Source organism: Podarcis vaucheri (genome assembly GCF_965113315.1).
Source record: "Podarcis vaucheri genome assembly, chromosome: 12".
NCBI classification, from domain to species: Eukaryota; Metazoa; Chordata; class Lepidosauria; order Squamata; family Lacertidae; genus Podarcis; species Podarcis vaucheri.
In genome coordinates, this window is record NC_138750.1 from 63,168,543 (window position 1) to 63,187,139 (window position 18,597).

General features: G+C 43.4%; 1 protein-coding gene and 1 long non-coding RNA gene across 2 annotated transcripts; one reads left to right on the plus strand and one right to left on the minus strand.

Moving 5' to 3' along the window:
* Window positions 1-1,646: 1,646 nt before the first annotated feature.
* On the minus strand, window positions 1,647-18,502 carry LOC309515057 (uncharacterized protein). The gene is made up of 4 exons (XM_082192670.1): window positions 17,941-18,502; window positions 13,771-13,899; window positions 3,853-3,972; window positions 1,647-2,073 (listed from the first exon to the last, which is right to left on the minus strand). Exons 1-4 carry the CDS (start codon window positions 18,043-18,045, stop codon window positions 1,927-1,929), a joined length of 501 nt encoding a protein of 166 aa, XP_082048796.1. The 5' UTR covers window positions 18,046-18,502; the 3' UTR covers window positions 1,647-1,926.
* Window positions 4,309-5,116, plus strand: LOC309515152. Its single transcript, XR_014212327.1, has 2 exons — window positions 4,309-4,396; window positions 4,865-5,116. It is a non-coding gene; the product is annotated as an uncharacterized lncRNA (long non-coding RNA).
* Window positions 18,503-18,597: the final 95 nt, after the last annotated feature.

Genomic DNA, 18,597 nt, shown 5'->3' on the forward strand with positions numbered 1-18,597 from the left:
AATAAATGAGTGGCTATGGTACCAAATATTTGGGGCTCCTGCGATGAGCTGCGATTCCTGCACTGAATGGGGGGGGGGGTTGTTGTTGCTCTTTTGAGCTATTTGGCCCTGAAGGGCAAGGAATCTCTCGCTCCCATCTCTGCATCCCCGAGATTCCATGAAATAATAAAATAATCCTGGTTCATAAAATAATTGCAATAGACTGAAACGGGGCGGCAGCGAAGGCGAATTCCTCGAAATGGCAAATGCACTAGCAATGAATGCCAACGGCAAAGGAGTAGGATAGTCTGTGAAATAATGAGGAATAATAAATAAAATAAAATAAAATAGAAATAGACTAGAAACGGCGGAAGCGAACAATAATTCCTCGAAATGGCAAATGCACCAGCGATAGAAATAATGAAGCGACAGGACAGCAGCTGCCACACCAGTTCTATGGAATAATAATGAATGCACATAATAATAATAATAATAATAATAATAATAATAATAATAATAATAATAATATGCTCCATCTGTTCCAGTTGGGGAGGGGGCCCAGGATACTGGGGGGGTCTTTCTTCCTCCCCTCCCCCTCTCCCTCCCCCTCCCTCCTCCCAGGCCCCCCCGGCCCCCCAAAACTCACCCTCCGGCCCCAGAGGCACCTCCAGCGTGGGCTCCCTTTGTTTTCTCCCAGCTCAATGCTTGGCAGTCCTCCCACGTCCTCTCTCTCCTCCTCTCTCTCTATGGTACCCTCCTCTCACGTCACTTCCTCTCTCGCCTCTCTAGGAAGTTGCCCTCTCTCATTTTAACCCTCAGAAGCACCCCATCCCTGCAGGTACCAAGGGAAGGCTGGAGAGATCTCCCAGGGGCGCCCTCTGCTGGGCTGCAGGGAGAGGGCAGCCTGCCTCGGCCAGGGATGCTCCAGCTGCCTCGGGCGGCAAAATGATGTGATCCTTTTTAATTCTTAATTTTTTTTTGGGGGGGGGGGGATGTCGCAAAGTGGTTTGCAGCATTCAGATGCACAAATAAGTTCAAAATCTACATTATGGGCTGCTTTTAAAATGAGGCTGCATTTTAAATTGCACTTTAACCTGTACATTAAATTGGGTTTTTTTCCCCTATTATGTTTTTACTGTAATTTTACTGGTGTTAGCCACCCTGAGCCCGGCTCTGGCTGGGGAGGGCGGGGTATAAATAAATTTTATTTATTTATTTATTTATTATTGAGAAGCGGCACAGTGCAACACTTTGAGCAGCAGTTTCTCAAACTTTTTCCTTTTTGATTTTTTTTTAATTGAAGTTTTCACAATACAGTAAAAGAAACAAACTCATCTCCAGGAAATAAAGGAAAGGGAAAAAACTAAAGAAAGAAGGAACAGATTGGAAAAGGTTTACTGAATATATGGGTGAAAATTGTGTGTGTTTCAAAACGCCAGCAGCATTGAGATAAATTCAGCAGGGTAGAGACATGGTCGTAATAACGGAATGCTGAATGGTTTAGCTTATGTAAATTATGCAGGGGTTTATGGTATGTAAACTGAACTACGGAAAGAGAAGAAGGGAAGACATTGATCTAAGACTGTTTAAATGAATATTCCAAAATAGAAAATAGAAAAAATTAATAAAAATGATATATAAAAAAGAAAGAAAGAAGCAAAACAGAATTCACAGGTGGCAAATACTTTTTATTTTATTTTTATGGATTCCAGAGAAGGAGAGCAACTTGAGAGCAAGCAGATCCCTTGCTTAAGCCCAGTTGCTGGATTCTCCAAGGCTTTGTCAAGGCTTCTCTCATTCTTATTCTGCAGAAAAGAATCCAGAGGCGGTTAAGAAGGGGAGCACATTGCCCACGAAAACAACGTTGCTCACGTAACATCCACAATTCCTTCATCGCCAGCAACAGATGATCTTCAGGTCGCTTGGAAATGTTGCATGTGCTTCTTTTTAACCTTTTCTTTTCATTTGCGGCAACCATTCGTTGGCCCTTTGCTGTTCACCGTCCTCTGTAACGTTGTGATGGCTCAATGGCACCTCCAGAGAATCGGGGTCCCTACTCTTTTGGTTGTTTCTGGGTTTCTTGCTGGAGTCGCCCTGGGCCAGGAGACAGGAAGGCATGAGAAAATTTATTTATTACTTACATATTTAGAACACTTTGTTCCCTGCTCTCCAACCAGAAAGGCTCCCAGAGTGACTTATGTACAATCAAAACAACACAATCCTTACTTTCAGGCTCACAATCTGGAAAAAAAAAACATGGCATGCAAGGGGAAAGGAACTTGGAGGGAAGAGGAAAATAAAAATCACAACACAGGCAGCAACAGTAGCTCCTCTATCTATTGATCATTACAAAGGTTACACAAGATTCTGCAAAATACGGTGCTATCTGATGGCAATATGCATAATCCATATACAATTATAGACCCCTGTTGAATGAAAACAAACATAAAATAAAACCAAAATAAATAAACCACAGGCATGGAAGGCAGTGACTGGAGCTATTTATGATTAAACAAGACAGGATTACGAAACATGGACCCTATTATACCAAGGGAAAGTACTGAAGGTATTCAAATGCCCTAAATCACTCTATCAATCACTCCATCTATGTGGCGCTTAAAGGTATATAATGAAGGAGCCAGACAAACCCCCCTTGGGAGAACATTCCCCAAATGGGGAGCCACTGCAGAAAAGGCCCCGCTCTCGTGTTGCCACCCTCCGAACCTCTCGTGGAAGAGACACACAAAGGAGGGTCTCAGAAGGTGATCTCACGATCTGGGTAGGTTCATACGGAAAGAGGCAGACCTTGAGGTATTGGGATCCTGAGCCCTTTAAGGCTTTATAGGTCAAAACCAGGACTTTGAATTGGGCCCAGAAACTAATTGGCAGCCAGCGCAGTCGGACCAGGATCGGTGCAAGATGCTCAAACCACCTCAGACCCCCCAAGGTCCCCTATTTTCCAGGGACACCCCTGATTTAGAGAAGCCGTCCTGGTTTCTGATTTGATCCCGGAATGTACCGCTTGTCCTTAGGACGTCCCTATTTTCATTGGATAAATGTTGGAGGGGATGCGGTTATCTGACCCCCAAGCTGTCAGAAGGCAATCCTATATAGGGAAGGTTTAAAAAAAAATGTTTAATGTTTTATTATTTATGTTGGAAGCCACCCAGGGTATCTGGGGCAACCCAGTAAGATGTGGGGTATAAATAGTAATATTATAATTATGGAATGGGACGTCCCTATTTTCATCGCAGAAATGTTGGAGGTTGTGCCTCCTTGCCCAAGTCAGCAATCTAGCCGCCAAATTCTTCACCAGCTGAGGTTTCCAAACCATCTTCTGAGGCAGCCCTTCATATAATATGTTGCCGTAATCCAGGGCCGGATTTAGGTTTGATGTGGCCCTCAGCTTCTGAAGGTAATGGGGCCCTTTCTATGTCCAGCTGTCCTTTGTCAACAACAAACTGTTTTTTTGTGTTGAATATATGATATTTGGCCATTTATGGACCTAATAGGTATCTCAAGCCATTTGCACATGTTGTTCTGCAACCAGTCCATGCAGATTGTAGGCACCCTATATATAGAAAGGAGCAAACCAGGGATATTTGAGGGAGCAGGCTAGCAGATGGGGCCCATGACTTACATCATAAGAGTCTACACAACACACAAACACTGTTGCTGTATGTAGGTTTTATTTTATTTGCTTTTTAACTTATATTTTGGAAATATACATCCAAGTCGGTTTTTTCCTTTAATTTTTTTTGGGGGGCCCCCAAGAGAGTGGGGCCCTGAGCTATAGCTTGTTTAGTTTATATGTAAATCCGGCACTGCCGTAATCTAACCTAGGGCTTAACGGAGCATATACAACAGGATTACCTCTCTGCTTCCTGCGCGGCTGGGTAACAGAGTCCCGTCGCACCCCCAGCAAAGGTCCCTGTTTCTGCTTGCTCTTCTCTCCTGGCGGACCTTTTCTCCTCTCTCTTTTTCTGGTGCGCTCTGTGAGGGAGGAAAGGAGAATGCAGAGTTGGAAACGCTGGTGGAGGAACGGGGGGGCCGGGGGAGCGTACTGCCCCCCCCAGCACCATCAGAGAGGGGGGTACCATCGTGGCCGCCCCCCTGGGACTTGTGCTGCACGCACCCCCACCATGCCAGGCGCCAGTGGCGTAGCGTGGGTTGTCAGCACCCGGGGCAAGGCAAGTAATTTGTGCCCCCTAACCCGTGGATTTGCATCCCCTAACCCGTGGATTTGCGCCCCCTAACCCTAACCCCCTGATGTTGCACCTGGTGCGGCCGGCCCCCCCTGCACCCCCCACGCTACACCACTGCCAGGCGCCACGCCCCCACTTACGGCATGCCACACTCTCGGGGCCCATGACTTACATCATAGGAGCCTACACAACGCAAAACACTGTTGCTGGATGTAGGTTTTATTTTATTTGCTTTTATCTTATACTTTGGACGCAGGTGGCACTGTGAGTTAAACCACAGAGCTTAGGACTTGCTGATCAGAAAGTTGGCGGTTCGAATCCCCGCGACAGGGTGAGCGCCCGTTGCTTGGTCCCAGCTCCTGCCAACCTAGCAGTTCAAAAGCACGTCAAAGTGCAAGTAGATAAATAGGTACCACTCCGGCGGGAAGGTAAACGGTGTTTCCGTGCACTGCTCTGGTTCACCAGAAGCGGCTTAGTCCTGCTGGCCACATGACCCAGAAGCTGTACGCCAGCTCCCTCGGCCAAGAAAGCGAGATGAGCGCCGCAACCCCAGAGTCGTCCGCGACTGGACCTAATGGTCAGGGGTCCCTTTACCTTTTTACCTCTATTTTGAAAACCCAAAGGAGCTCCCGGTGCTTAAAACCCTAAATTAATTATTCCCCAAATTTTGGGAATTACAGGGAGAGAACTGCCTAAGCTGTATATAAACTTATTCATGTACGAGAGACGAATGGCTGATGAAGATTGTGGACTACGACAAAAGGGCAAAATTGACGGGGGAAATCAGAAACCAGGAAGAGAAGAATTTTAAGAAAGAATGGGAAAAATTTGTAATGTATTTAAGAGAACACTGTAAAGAACTAAAAACTTTGGCAGGATTTGAGTAATGCTTGTAATGTACAAAAAAAAACTTTGGTAAAAATAGATTATTTTTCTTTTTTAAAAAAGAGAGAAAATAAGGTAAGCTGGGGGGGGGGGGAGAATGATAATGGTAACCGTCGAAGGATTCAGGGAATCTTAAATGATGATGTGGATGTTTAATGTTTGAATTTCAATTTGTTATGTAAAATTTAATAAAAATATATTTTAATAAAAAAAGAAACTTATTCAGGTATGCGACTACAGCTGCAAGAATGTTACTTGCCCCAAAATGGAAAGAAGTCGCAGCAAATGAAGAATGGATACAAAAACTTATGGAATAAGTAGATACAGTATGGCAAAACTTACCGGAAGAATAAGACGAAATCAAGATAAATTTTTTTTAATTATAAAATAATGGAGATGATTTGTTGAATATTTACGAATAAATTGCAAACAGATAAAAACATTGGCAGGATTATTGTAACAACCTGAAGTTTTATAAGAGTATATATTTAAAGAAGATGAACGAATGAGCAAATTAAGTTAATTTGGATATGCAGAAGGTATTAAAAACAAATTTAAGGAACTGCAGAAAGAGGGGGAAGGAAGTCGAGTTTTGAAACGTCGAAATGATTGCAAAATGAGCGAAATGTATAAAATGAGTGAAATGTAGGAACTTGAAAAGTAGAAATAAATAAACAAAAATATTGTCATCAAAAAATTAAAATGAAATAGTCCTGTATACTAAGAGAGCACCTCCGCAATTACAGACCAGTGGTTATGGTTCTATGGCTCCATAGTTTGTGAAACTGAGCTGAGAGGCTTGTGTGGCTCAGGTGAGGAATTTACTAGCTAAGGCAGGAGATGGGAGATTATCAGTCTGCAAAACTCGCAGTCTCCGTCCCTGTCTCTCTCCAGGAATCTCCCTTGGCTCCAGCTTCAGAGGGAGACAAAACGTGTTTTGGAGCCTGTCCGATAGGAAGGATTGCAAGTGGACTCTGGCCGCATTGTGGCCGCGATCCCTGGGCTCATCTGTTCCGTGGAGCAGAATGAGGAGTCCTTAGACTGCCTGGCTGTCCTGGATTACCAAGAGAACATTCCCTCCTGGAGCCACATTAAGCCCCAAGAGGACAGAGTGTCCCAGGGGGGTCCAGGGGGGGCTGCCCCATCTGAGCATCTCGGCACGGAGAGGGCAGGTGCAGAAAGCCACAGACTTCCTGGTTGGCAGAAAAGGCGGGCGAGAGGCAAAAGGATAGAATTTTGCAAAATTAGGCCTGGGAGAAGACATATAAAGACTGGAAAGGAATGGAGACTTCCGGTGCTGCGCGATCGCGTTACAAGCGGGGGTTCCACCGAGAGGGAAACCCCGGGCTATTTTGGAGGATAGGGGGTGCCTCAGGGCGCGGAGGCCCCCCGAAAACGTCTCTGAAGGGTGTTCAGAGAATCTGGTTCCCGTTGCGACGGAAAGCAAGCGGCTCGGCTGTCAGGTAGCCCCAATTGGAGCGAAGAGTACGGCGGTGCTGCTTAGCGGTCGAGGGAAGCCATTGCCGACCTCCACTTAGCGAAGCCCCGAGCTTGTTGCGAAAGCGCTGCGCTCTCGCACAAAGAATCCCGACTCAAAGAAATATAACTTTTGCGAAAAAACCAACAAGGAAGTCGGGAGGAGAACTGTGAAACAATTGGAGTTCAGCCTGAAAACGGAATCAGCTTGGCACAGCGCGACTCCTGTGCTGGAGAAGGTGAAGTGAGTTGCCTTGGCGGACACTTTGTTTCTTCCCCTGCTTATCTCCCTTACTAAGTGATCTTTGTTTAGAGACTTAATATCAAAAGACTGTGGGAGTAAGAGGGGAGACCAGGGATAAACAGTTGCAGCTGAGAGTCCTTGAGGAAGCGGAGGTAGAAATAGATGAAAGGAGTACTTCTCCCTTCCTTTTTCGAATTTAAAAGATAAAGAGAAGACGTACCGGAAGAGAAGGCTCCATTACCATTAAAGATTTCGGAGCGTGGTGGACTGAGTGAGAGTTTAAGAAGAAAGGAAGATAAAGAAAAGAGTGCAATTACATCCACTCCCGCGGTGGGGGAAGATATATATATATATTCTGGTCTTATTGCAAATACAATCCCCCCCTTCTCTATTTGCCCTCCAGGAGTGTTGGGAGGATAAAAGAGATCGCTTTTGAGAACAGGATATTGCCACACCTTGGGAAACAGAGCGATTTGGAAAAGAGGCGGTGACCCCTAGTGGCGAAACCAAGACTAATTGACTCATAACTCATTTGCTCCCCTCTCCTGTCTTCTTACCTCCTTCTCTCAATCTCTCCTTCCTTCTTTTTTTTGGTTCTGTCTTACCCCACCCCATCTAGCAGAATTTGAACTGTCTATGCATTGGACGGGGGAACTGCTCCGGGTGGGAAAAAGATCTTGTTGGGCAGTATTATAAGATTGATAAATATTTGAGCAGAGATTAACAACAATAACTTTACCTAGAACTGACAGTTAAAGAGGAAGCTGTGGAGGTGGGGGGTATAAGTCTGCCAGACGGAAAAGGGGGAAGGGGAGTATTTACGAGTAAAAAATGTCACATACGGCAAAGAAAGGTATGAATGGGGGGACTCCCGGAGACAGGAGGGGATCTAAGCAAGAGTCAGACCCCAAGACAGATATTATGAAAATGCTAGTGGAAATTAAACAGAGCCAAAATAACTTAGAGCACAAGTTAGAACAAGTAGACAATAAAATTGGAAATATGGATAAAAAGATTGAGGAAACAGTAAATGAACTTAAAGGCCAAATAAAAGAAATATCCAGAAGAACGCAAAATGTTGAGGAAGGGGCGAAGAGGACAAGATTGGAATTAAAGGACCTCAAACGAGATAAGGAAAGAATAAGAGCTGAAATGTCAGATTTAAACAAAGCACATGAGGAGATAAAAGATGTTATAGCAATGAATGAACTTCGACAGAGAGAGACGAATCTTAGGCTGAGAGCTGTCCCTGAGGTACAAGGCGAGAATATTAAGGAAAAACTGATAAGAGAATTGGCGGTCTGGATGGATGCATCAGAGGAAGAAATGGCCGAAAATGTGCAGAGTGCATTCAGAATGCGTGTCAAAACAACAAAAGCAAAAAAATTTACAGGTGATTGTCTGATTACATTCAAGGATAAGGAAATAAGAAATAAGGTGTTACAAAGAAATAGGGAAAAAAGATGGAATATAGGAGGTAACTACATAATCATCTTTAAAGATATTCCAATTAGGCTACTTAAACGAAGAGATTTTTATAAACCACTAGCACAGACTTTGAAGAAGAACAGAATTGAATTTAGGTGGGAGTTCCCCGAGGGAATATCATTTGAATATAGAGGAAAAAGACATAGACTATTAAATTCAGAAGAGACTGGGAAATTTTTGAGGAAATATAAGGAATTAAAATCAGAAGAGGGTGGAGTAAGAGAAGTAGAAGGAGGATCACCTAAAAACATAAGAACCGAAGGCGAACAAGAAGTGAACGAAAGCGGATCGGACGAAGAGGAAGAAGAAGAAGAGGAGGAAGAAAACACAGAAAACTAATAAAGGAAAAAGAGAGAAAAGGGGAGGGGAGGGAGGAAAAAGACAGAAAAGTTAGGTGAACTATGGGGTTAAGAATTTTGAGCTGGAATATAAATGGAATGAATGACAAAAAAAAGAGGAATAAAATTGAGCAATTCTTGAAAAAGAAAAATTTGGATATCATCTGTCTCCAAGAGACGCATGTGGCTAAAAAACACAGAAAATTGTTAACAAACAAAAGATTGGGAAACGAATTTGAGTCTTCTGATAGAGAAAAGAAAAGAGGTGTTGTGTTGTATATTAAAAAAAAGATCGATGCTAAACAAATATTTAAAGATGAGGAGGGGAGGATGGTTGCGGTCCGGATTAGCTGGCAAGGGGAGAATTTGATTGTGATTGGGATCTATGCACCAAATAATAATAAGTCCGACTTCTTTAAATACCTCGAAAAGAAAATCTCGGAATATATGGACCAGAGAATCATTTTAATGGGAGATATGAATGGTGTAGTCTCCCTAGAAGCGGACAGACTGAGAGAAGGAGTGAGCAAAGAAGGGAAACTGCCAAAATCTTTTTTCTCAATGGTCAAAAACTGTAATCTGATGGATATTTGGCGTCTCAGACACCCTTTAGATAAACAATTTACATTTCACTCTGAGTCACATAATTCGATGTCACGGATCGATCAGGTCTGGATATCAAGCGAACTTTGTCCTAGGGTAAAACAAGTTGAAATAAAACCGAGAATAATCTCTGATCACAGTTCGATTGAATGGGAAATGGAGACCTATGATAGAAGAACCTTTAGATGGAGATTAAAAGATTATCTTTTAAATGATCAGAGAATTGTTGAAAACGCGCATAAAAAACTATCAGAATATTTCATGGATAATAGAGACAAAGGTACAAACATCAATACAGTATGGGATGCCAGTAAAGCTGTAATAAGAGGATATTTTATCCAACAGAATTCGATTAAGAATAAGAACAGAGAAAAAGGCAAAGAGGAAATATTAAGGCAGATTATGGACAGTGAACAAAAATTAATTCGGAAACCTAATTGTCAGAAAATAAAAGAAAATATAAAAATTTTGCAAGCTCAATTTGCCGCAATACTAAATAGAGAAATAGAATGGAACATCAAAAAGTTAAGACAAAAGAGCTTCGAGTTTTCAAATAAATCCGGAAAGTGGCTCGCGTGGCAAATTAAGAAGAGAAAAGAACAAAATACAATAAATAGAATCATAAAAGAGGGAGAAGAGCTCACTGATCCAAAAGAAATTAGGAAAGAGTTCTTAGACTATTACCGAAGCCTTTATAAAAAGAAAGACAGAAATAACTTAAGGAAGATAGAGAGATATCTAAAAGATAAATTGGTACAGAAAATCCCAATCGACAAGAAGCAACAACTAAATAAGTCAATCGAAACAGAAGAGATTGAGGAGGTAATTAAAGATCTAAAAAGAGGGAAGGCCCCGGGACCTGATGGGTTCACAGCAAGCTACTATAAAGAGATGAAATCAATACTTTTGAACCCTCTGAAGGAAGTAATGAACAACGTTCTAAGAAAAGGGGAAATTCCGGAGACCTGGAAAGAGGCGTTTATTACTCTAATTCCGAAACAGGACGTAGATCTAACCCAGGTTAAAAATTACAGGCCAATCTCGCTGCTAAACACGGACTACAAAATCTTTGCGGGAGTTCTGGCAAAAAGACTGAAGTCCCTATTGGTAGAAACTATTCATAAAGATCAAGCCGGGTTTCTCCCAGGCAGGAGCATGAGGGACAATATAAGAAATATAATTAACATGCTAGAATTCCTATCGGTTAAGATTGACAAGCAGGCGATAATGATGTTTGTAGACGCAGAAAAAGCGTTTGATAATGTGGCGTGGGATTTTATGATGAAGAATCTAGAACATCTGGAAGTGGGTAGGCATTTCTTCAACGGGGTGAACGCAATATATAGAGAACAAAAGGCTAAACTGATCATAAATAATATTGCGACAGAAGAAATAAAGATACAGAAAGGTACGAGACAAGGATGCCCACTTTCCCCGCTGCTGTTCATAATAGTATTGGAAGTACTGTTGAACTCTATTAGACAAAATGAGAAAATTAAAGGAATAACAATCGGACATCATGCCTACAAGACCAAAGCATTTGCAGACGACCTAGTCATAATGACGGAAGACCCAATAACTACGATAGAAGAAATTTTAAAGGAAATAGACAAATTCGGAGAAATAGCAGGCTTTAAATTAAATAAAGGAAAAACAAAGTTGATGGCAAAGAATATGGAACAAAACGCAATAGAAATAATCCAAAACCAGTCACAGATACAGGTGGTTAAGAAAGTGAAATATTTGGGTATCTGGCTCACACCTAAAAATATAGATTTATTTAAAAATAATTACGAGCCAGTGTGGAGAGATATAAGAAAAGACCTGGAAGTATGGGGAGGACTGAAACTATCCCTTTGGGGAAGGATTAATACTATTAAGATGAATGTATTGCCGAGGGTACTATTCTTATTTCAATCAATTCCCATAATTAAAGGGAACCGAACGTTTAAAGAATGGCAGAGAGTATTATCAAGATTCATCTGGCAGGGCAAAAAACCCCGCATAAAATATAAATTGCTGACAGATAGAAGGGAAAGGGGAGGTTTTGCCCTACCGGATTTGCGACTTTACTACGAGGCAGTAAGCCTCTGCTGGATAAAAGACTGGGTTAAGTTAGAGAACAAGGAATTACTTGATTTAGAGGGTTTCAACAACAGGTTCGGTTGGCATGCCTACCTTTGGTGCGGCAAGAAGAAAGCGCATAAGGGGTTTGAAGATCACATCTTCAGAGGCCCACTTATTGAAATATGGGAAAGATATAAGAACATACTAGAACCTAAGATTCCCCATTGGCTCTCACCCCTCGAAGTGATGAGTATTAAGAAAATTAATATGGAAGGTGACTGGGCAACCTACGAACAACTGTTAATGAAAGAGGATGGTAAATGGAAACTAAAACCGTATGAGCAGACTAAGCAATATGTCTATGACTGGCTGCACCACTTCCAAATCAACGAGATGTTTAGAAAAGAGACCAAAGATAGAGGGTATGCAGACAAAGAATCAAAATTCCAGACAGAAATTATAAATAAAGAGGTGAAAATAATATCTAGAATGTATAGGATGCTGCTGGACTGGAACCTGGCAGATGAAGAAGTTAAGGCAGTGATGATTCGATGGGCTAGTGATGTGGGTCATGCTATACAGTTTGAAGAGTGGGAAATCTTATGGAAAGAAGGTCTGGACTTTACTGCATGTATGACTGTGAAAGAGAACGTTATGAAGATGTTTTACAGGTGGTATATAACACCTGTGAAACTATCTAAAATGTACAAAGTAGACAGTAAATGTTGGAAATGCGAAGAGAAGGAGGGTGCTTTCTTCCACATGTGGTGGGAGTGTGGGAGAGTGAAAAAATTTTGGGAAGAAGTATACATCGAATTAAAAAAGGTGTTAAAATATACGTTTGCTAAAAAACCCGAAATCTTCCTGCTGGGGATGTTGGGGAACGAGATAAAAAAGAAAGACCATAAATTTGTTTACTATGCAGTTACAGCAGCAAGGATAATCCTTGCTCAGAAGTGGAAAAAAAAGGAAATGCCAACAATAGAGGAGTGGAGAGCGAAGGTACTAGACTACGCGGATCTGGATAGATTAACGGGAAAGATTAGACATTTGAGAGACCAAAAGTTTATCGAGGACTGGGGGAAGTATGTGGATTACTTGGAATATATTAGTAAAGGTCAAATATCGTTAAGGGGATTTAGAGAAGCACTGTGAAAATTTAAGAGGTATTGCTCACGGAAAATAGAGGTAGAAGAATGTTCAACGGCAATACAAACTAGGCAATGTGTATTTTTAGAGATTTATTGCGGAAGATTTACGGGCAGGCTGAAGGAAGTCCAGAAAGAGATGACAATGTTAATTTGATAGGTGATAATATTTTATTGTATATATGGTGTGTTTGGTTGCTGTGTTACTATTATTTTTTTTTACTCTGTGTTTGTCAAGCATATCTTTTATTTTATTCTTTTCTGTTGCAAAACTAATAAAAATTTATCTGGAAAAAAAAAAAAAAGACTGGAAAGGAATGTGGAAAATGACTGTTGTTAAAAACCCCCTGAAATTATGAGATGTCCAGGCTTTGTTGGACTTATTGAACAAAAGACTTTGTTCCAGTACTCAAGAGTGGATCCCAGGTCAAGACCGACTAGCCAGACCAGCCAGCTCCTACAGAAGGAAGAAACCTTCGATAAAGAAGACTGGCAAAATAAACTACAGAACTATGCAGGACAGATTAGTTAACTTGAAACCCAAGAAAGAAAGAAGACTTTTAATTTTTAAAAAGGGACACATGTTCAATGCATATTGTTTAAGCTTTGTGTATTGATTTTTCCATTAGTATAACTTTTAAAAGTCGCTTGTAATAAGATGAAGGTTTAAAATTGAAATATTAAGAGTACAAGGATTTAAGAACGTGTGTATTAAATCATGGAACCAAGAGAGGGAGGGGAGGGGTGTCAATCCAAATTATGGTTTAAAAATTTGCTGATGATGCTTTTGTTTTTATTTTTGGAAACTTAATAAAATATTATTTTAGAAAAAGAAGTTTGCAAAGTTATGCGTTACATGGAGGATGGAAGTGGGTAGAGTCTCCTGTAACACTAGAACTTGGAATGAAGCTGAAGGCTGGAAGATTCGGCGCAGGTGAAAGAAAGTGCTTCTTTGCACCATGCGTAGTTAAGCCGTGGAACTCCCCGACACAGGAAGTAGCGATGGCCAAAATGGCTTTAAAAGAGGACTGGAGGAGGAGAGGGCTATTGATGGCTACGAGCCACAGCTGGAGGAAGCAATGTTTCTGAATCCCAGCAGCCCCAGGAGGGAAAAGTGCTCTCCTGCTCAGATCCTGCGTGAGGGTTTCTCATAAGGGGATCCAGGTGGGTCTTGATATGTTCTCATGTCAACCCCCAACATCCCCAGGTAGGGCTCAGAGAGACCCAAACCCCAAACCCTGGAGAGCAATTGCTGGCAGTCAGTGGGCACCGCATGGACCACCGCTCTGACTCAGGGTGAGACATCTTTGACGCCACACAACAGCCCAGACACTCACCAAGTTCGTCATGAGGCCTCTGCTGAGGGCGGAGAGGCTGCCGGTTCGGTAAGCGGTCATTCTGCTTCTCTGGCGTTGGGTTGTCCTGGGAATTCGCAGCGCCTCCAGGTCCCTCTTCCCGGGGTCGTCCTGCAAGGTCAACAGCAAATGGCAGTGATATTGGAGAGCCTCCAATTAGGATTTCAGCATCAGTGGGTCTGGAGGGCCTGAGAACCTAAGGAAAACCTGTCTGCTGGGTCAGGGTCCCGATCCTGTTCTTGCACCCCGTTCTCTCAGCAGGCAGCCCGATGCCTTGGGGGAAAGCTTCCCCACTCAGTGCTGGATTTAAAGGTAAAGGGACCCCTGACCGTTAGGTCCAGTCGTGACTGACTCTGGGGTTGCGGCGCTCGTCTCGCTTTATTGGCCGAGGGAGCTGGCGTACAGATTCCGGGTCATGTGGCCAGCAGGACTAAGCCGCTTCTGGCGAACCAGAGCAGCGCACGGAAACGCCGTTTACCTTCCTGCCGGAGTGGTACCTGTTTATCTACTTGCACTTTGACGTGCTTTCGAACTGCTAGGTGGGCAGGAGCAGGGACCGAGCAACAGGAGCTCACCCTGTCATGGGGATTCGAACCGCTGACCTTCTGATCGGCAAGTCCTAGGCTCTGTGGTTTAACCCACAGCGCCACCTGCGCTGGATTTACATATAAGCTAAACAAGCTATAGCTTAGGGCCAGGGTCGTCTTACCCATAGGCGTAGAGTTGCGGGGCACCTGGGCGCCAGGTTCTCAGGGGCTACCTTTCATAGAATCATAGAGTTGGAAGAGACCACAAGGGCCATCGAGTCCAACCCCCTGCCAAGCAGGAAACCCCATCAGAGCACTCCTGACATATGGCTGTCAAGCCTCTGCTTAAAGACCTCCAAAGTAGGAGACTCCACCACACTCCTTGGCAGCAAATTCCACTGTCGAACAGCTCTTACTGTCAGGAAGTTCTTCCTAATGTTTAGGTGGAATCTTCTTTCTTGTAGTTTGGATCCATTGCTCCGTGTCCGCTTCTCTGGAGCAGCAGAAAACAACCTTTCTCCCTCCTCTATGTGACATCCTTTTATATATTTGAGCATGGCTATCATATCACCCCTTAACCTCCTCTTCTCCAGGCTAAACATACCTTTGAAGGTGACCTGGAAACTGCAACTAATCCAAAATGGGGCAGCTAGACTGGTCACTGGGAGTGTCTGCCAAGACCATAAAACACCAGTCCTGAAAGGCCAACATTGGCCCCCAGTACGTTTTTGAGTGAAATTCAAAGTGCTGGTGCCGACCTTTAAAGCCCCAAACGGCCTTGGCCCAGTATACCTGAAGGAGCGTCTCCACCCCCATCGTTCTGCCCGGACGCTGAGGTCCAGCGCCGAGGGCCTTCTGGTGGTTCCCTCACTGCAAGAAGTGAGGTTATAGGGAACCAGGCAGAGGGCCTTTTCGGTGGTGGCGCCTGCCCTGTGGAACGCCCTCCCACCAGATGTCAAGGAAATAAACAACTTTCTGACTTTTAGAAGACATCTGAAGGCAGCCCTGTTTAGGGAAGTTTTTAATGTGTGACCTTTTAATGTATTGTTAATCTTTCTTGGAAGCCGCCCAGAGTGGCTGGGGAAACTCAGCCAGATGGGTGGGTTACAAATAATAAGTTGTTGTTGTTGTTGTTGTTGTTGTTGTTCTTCTTCTTCTTCTTCTTCTTCTTCTTCTTCTTCTTCTTCTTCTTCTTCTTGTTGTTAAGTGTTGAGGGAACTGTCAGAATAGATTTATAGGATACCAAGGGGGGAAAGAGCAGAGAAGGTTCCACTGCGCAGGTGTAAATCTTTGCACACATGGGAACGAGCTGGTTGGCTACAACCCTCCATGTTGAAGGTGCCACCAGAGTCCTCTGCAAAATCCCACCAAACTGTGTGTGTGCTAACTTTGTGAAGAGCTTGGAAGATGGCTCTTCCTTTTCCTTTTCTTCCTTTTCCTTTTATTATTATGTTTTTATTGAAATTTTATTGGTGTTAGCCGCCCTGAGCCCGGCTCTGGCCAGGGAGGGTGGGGTATAAATAATATTATTATTATTATTAAAGCCATTTGCACATGCAGAATGTAGGCACCCTATATATAGAAAGGAGCAAACCAGGGATATTTTAGGGAGCAGGATATTGTTGAACTGAAATACAATTAAGAAGTAGTATATTAATAGTGAAATAATTATTAAGCTCTAACTTGAAAGGATTTTTCATTCATAACAAACTTAATAATGCAAACACATTGGCATTTGGCAAGAAGAAAAGACCCTTTAGAAACACAATGTACAAAGACTCATCATCTTGTCTCTAGAAATTTGCTATAACATGAAATAATAATAGTAAATGAATGATATTTGAGGGAGCAGGCGAGCAGGCGAGGCCCCTGACTTACATCATAGGAGCCTACACAACAGAAAACACTGTTGCTGTAGGTAAGTTTTATTTTATTCGCTTTTTATCTTATTTTTTTTGGAAATGTACATCCAGTTTTTTCTTCCTTTAAATTTCTTGGGGGCCCTCAAGAGAGTGGGGCCCTAAGCTATAGCTTGTTTAGCTTATACAGTGGTGCCCCGCAAGACGAATGCCTTGCAAGATGGAAAACTCGCTAGACAAAAGAGTTTTCCGTTTTGGAGGTGCTTCGCAAAACGAATTCCCTATGGGCTTGCTTCGCAAGACGACAATGTCTTGCGAGTTCCTGCTGGTTTTTTTTCCCCTCCCCCCCTTTTTCTAAGCCGCTAAGACGCTTATCAGCTGATCCGATCAGCAGATAAGCCGCTAAAAGCCGCTAATAGCGCTAATCCGCTAATCCGTCAATGGGCTTGCTTCGCAAGACGAAAAAACCGCTAGACGAAGAGAATCACAGAACAGATTCTTTTCGTCTTGCGAGGCACCACTGTATGTAAATCCAGCACTGGAACCAACCCGATATGGATCTTGGAGAACCAAAACTGGGTGCTTTCCAGTGTACGCCAAACGCAAGATCTTGCCTTATGCTGAATTGGATCCCTAGGGCATCTAACTCAGTCGTGTCTGGGGGTCTCTACACTGAGCAGCAGTGACTCCCAAGGGTTTCAGACAGACAGGAGACGTCAAGGTCTGATCCTGACCCCTTCTGCGTGCAAAGGAGGTGCTCTGGCATTGAGTCACAGCTGCCTCGTGCATTCCACGTCCCTTCCAGTTCTGAAATCTCCACTTCAAATTGTAGCTCCTTAACAGCTGAGGATTGGAATAAATGTTGAAGATACTCCCCCCCCACCCCACCCCCCACATTACATATTACCTCTAAAAATACTACGGTATGTCAGACGGCCTCGTAATACCTAATGATCCCAAACATCTCACACCCTCCAACACTTCTCTGATGATAAATAGGGCTTTCCTGTATAATAATAATAATAATACAGTGGACGCTCGGGTTGTGAACGTGATCCATGTAGGAAGCACGTTCGCAACCCGCAGCGTTCGCAACCTGCAGCACTGCGTCTGCGCACGCGTGGGTTGTGATTAGGTGCTTCTGCACATGCGCAAGCGCCGAAACCCGGAAGTAACTTGTTCTGGTACTTCTAGTTCAGCGCGGTGTGCAACCCGAAATCGCACAACCCAAAGTGTCTGTAACCCGAGCTATGACTGTAATAATAATAATAATAATAATAATAATAATAATAATAATAATAATATTTGTACCCCGCTCATCTGACTGGGTTGTCCCAGCCACTCTGGGCTGCTTCCAACATATATAAAAACATAATAAAACCTTAAAAGGTTTCCCTATACAGGGCTGCTTTCAGGTGTCTTCTAAAGGTTATATAATTATGTATATCCTTGGCTCAGGGGTCACATAACTCCATACCCACTAACATTTCGCTGATGAAAATAGGGATGTCCTCAGGAATAGCAGGACATTCCTGGATCATATCAAAAACAGGGACAGCTTCTCTAAATCCGGGCTTGTCCCCGGGAAATAGGGACACTTGGAGGGTCTAACATCCCCCTGCCCCGTATCAAACCAGAAACCCCACAAGCGCAGTTCAACTCCAAGAACTGCAACCAGCTTTCTTCATAAGCTATGAGATGGGGAAAGAGGTCTGTGGAACCACCAGACACATGAAAAAAACCCTTTCACCCCACAGAGTACCAACCTCTGCCTCTGGAAGAGCATTGGGGCTCTCTGCCCCATATCCCCCGTCGGAAAAAGCCACAAGAGCGAAGGTGGCAGCTAAGCTCCAGGACAGCCAGGGCCCCATCTCCGAGGGTCCTGCGAAGAGGGTCCCTGCGGGATGCTTGCCCCGACTCCTCTTGCTGCTTTATGTCCCCCGTCCCGCCTTAGCAGACAGGAGAGGTTGAGTCACGGAGGCGGCGCCAGTTGTTAAACATTAGTAAATCCAGCAGAGAGAAATCCCGATTGCTGCTCTGCTGGGGTTTTTCCACTTGACCCCACACCTGCGCCAGGTGATGGGGTAGGGAAACATGGGAGCAGGGGGGTGAGTAGGGGGCTGAAAGGGTTAGAGGCGGTGGGCGTGCCTTCTTTTTAGGAACCAAACAACCCCCTGTGTTGCAAAGAGAATGTCAGCAATGTCTAGGTGACGCGATGACCATGTACATGCGCAATATGTGCAGTGACTACATTATCACATGTTAAATAAGTTGGAGTTCTTGTTATTAAATATACCAAGAAAAAAGCACACCAGCAACTCAGGCCAACTCTTATCTCTAATTCTGTAACGAATTATTGTGTTATACATATCTTTACGAGTTTGAGTTTGTAATCTCTATTTGAGTTTGTAATCCTTATCTCT

Bases quoted from the DNA above. Each gene is read 5' to 3' on its own strand.
- LOC309515057 (XM_082192670.1), bottom strand. From the start codon at position 18,045: ATGGGGCCCTGGCTGTCCTGGAGCTTAGCTGCCACCTTCGCTCTTGTG. The intron at 13,900-17,940 runs GTTGGTACTCTG...TTGACCTTGCAG, and splicing joins ATGCTCTTCCAGAGGCAGAG to GACGACCCCGGGAAGAGGGA. The intron at 3,973-13,770 runs GTGAGTGTCTGG...CCTCCCTCACAG, and splicing joins GAGGCCTCATGACGAACTTG to AGCGCACCAGAAAAAGAGAG.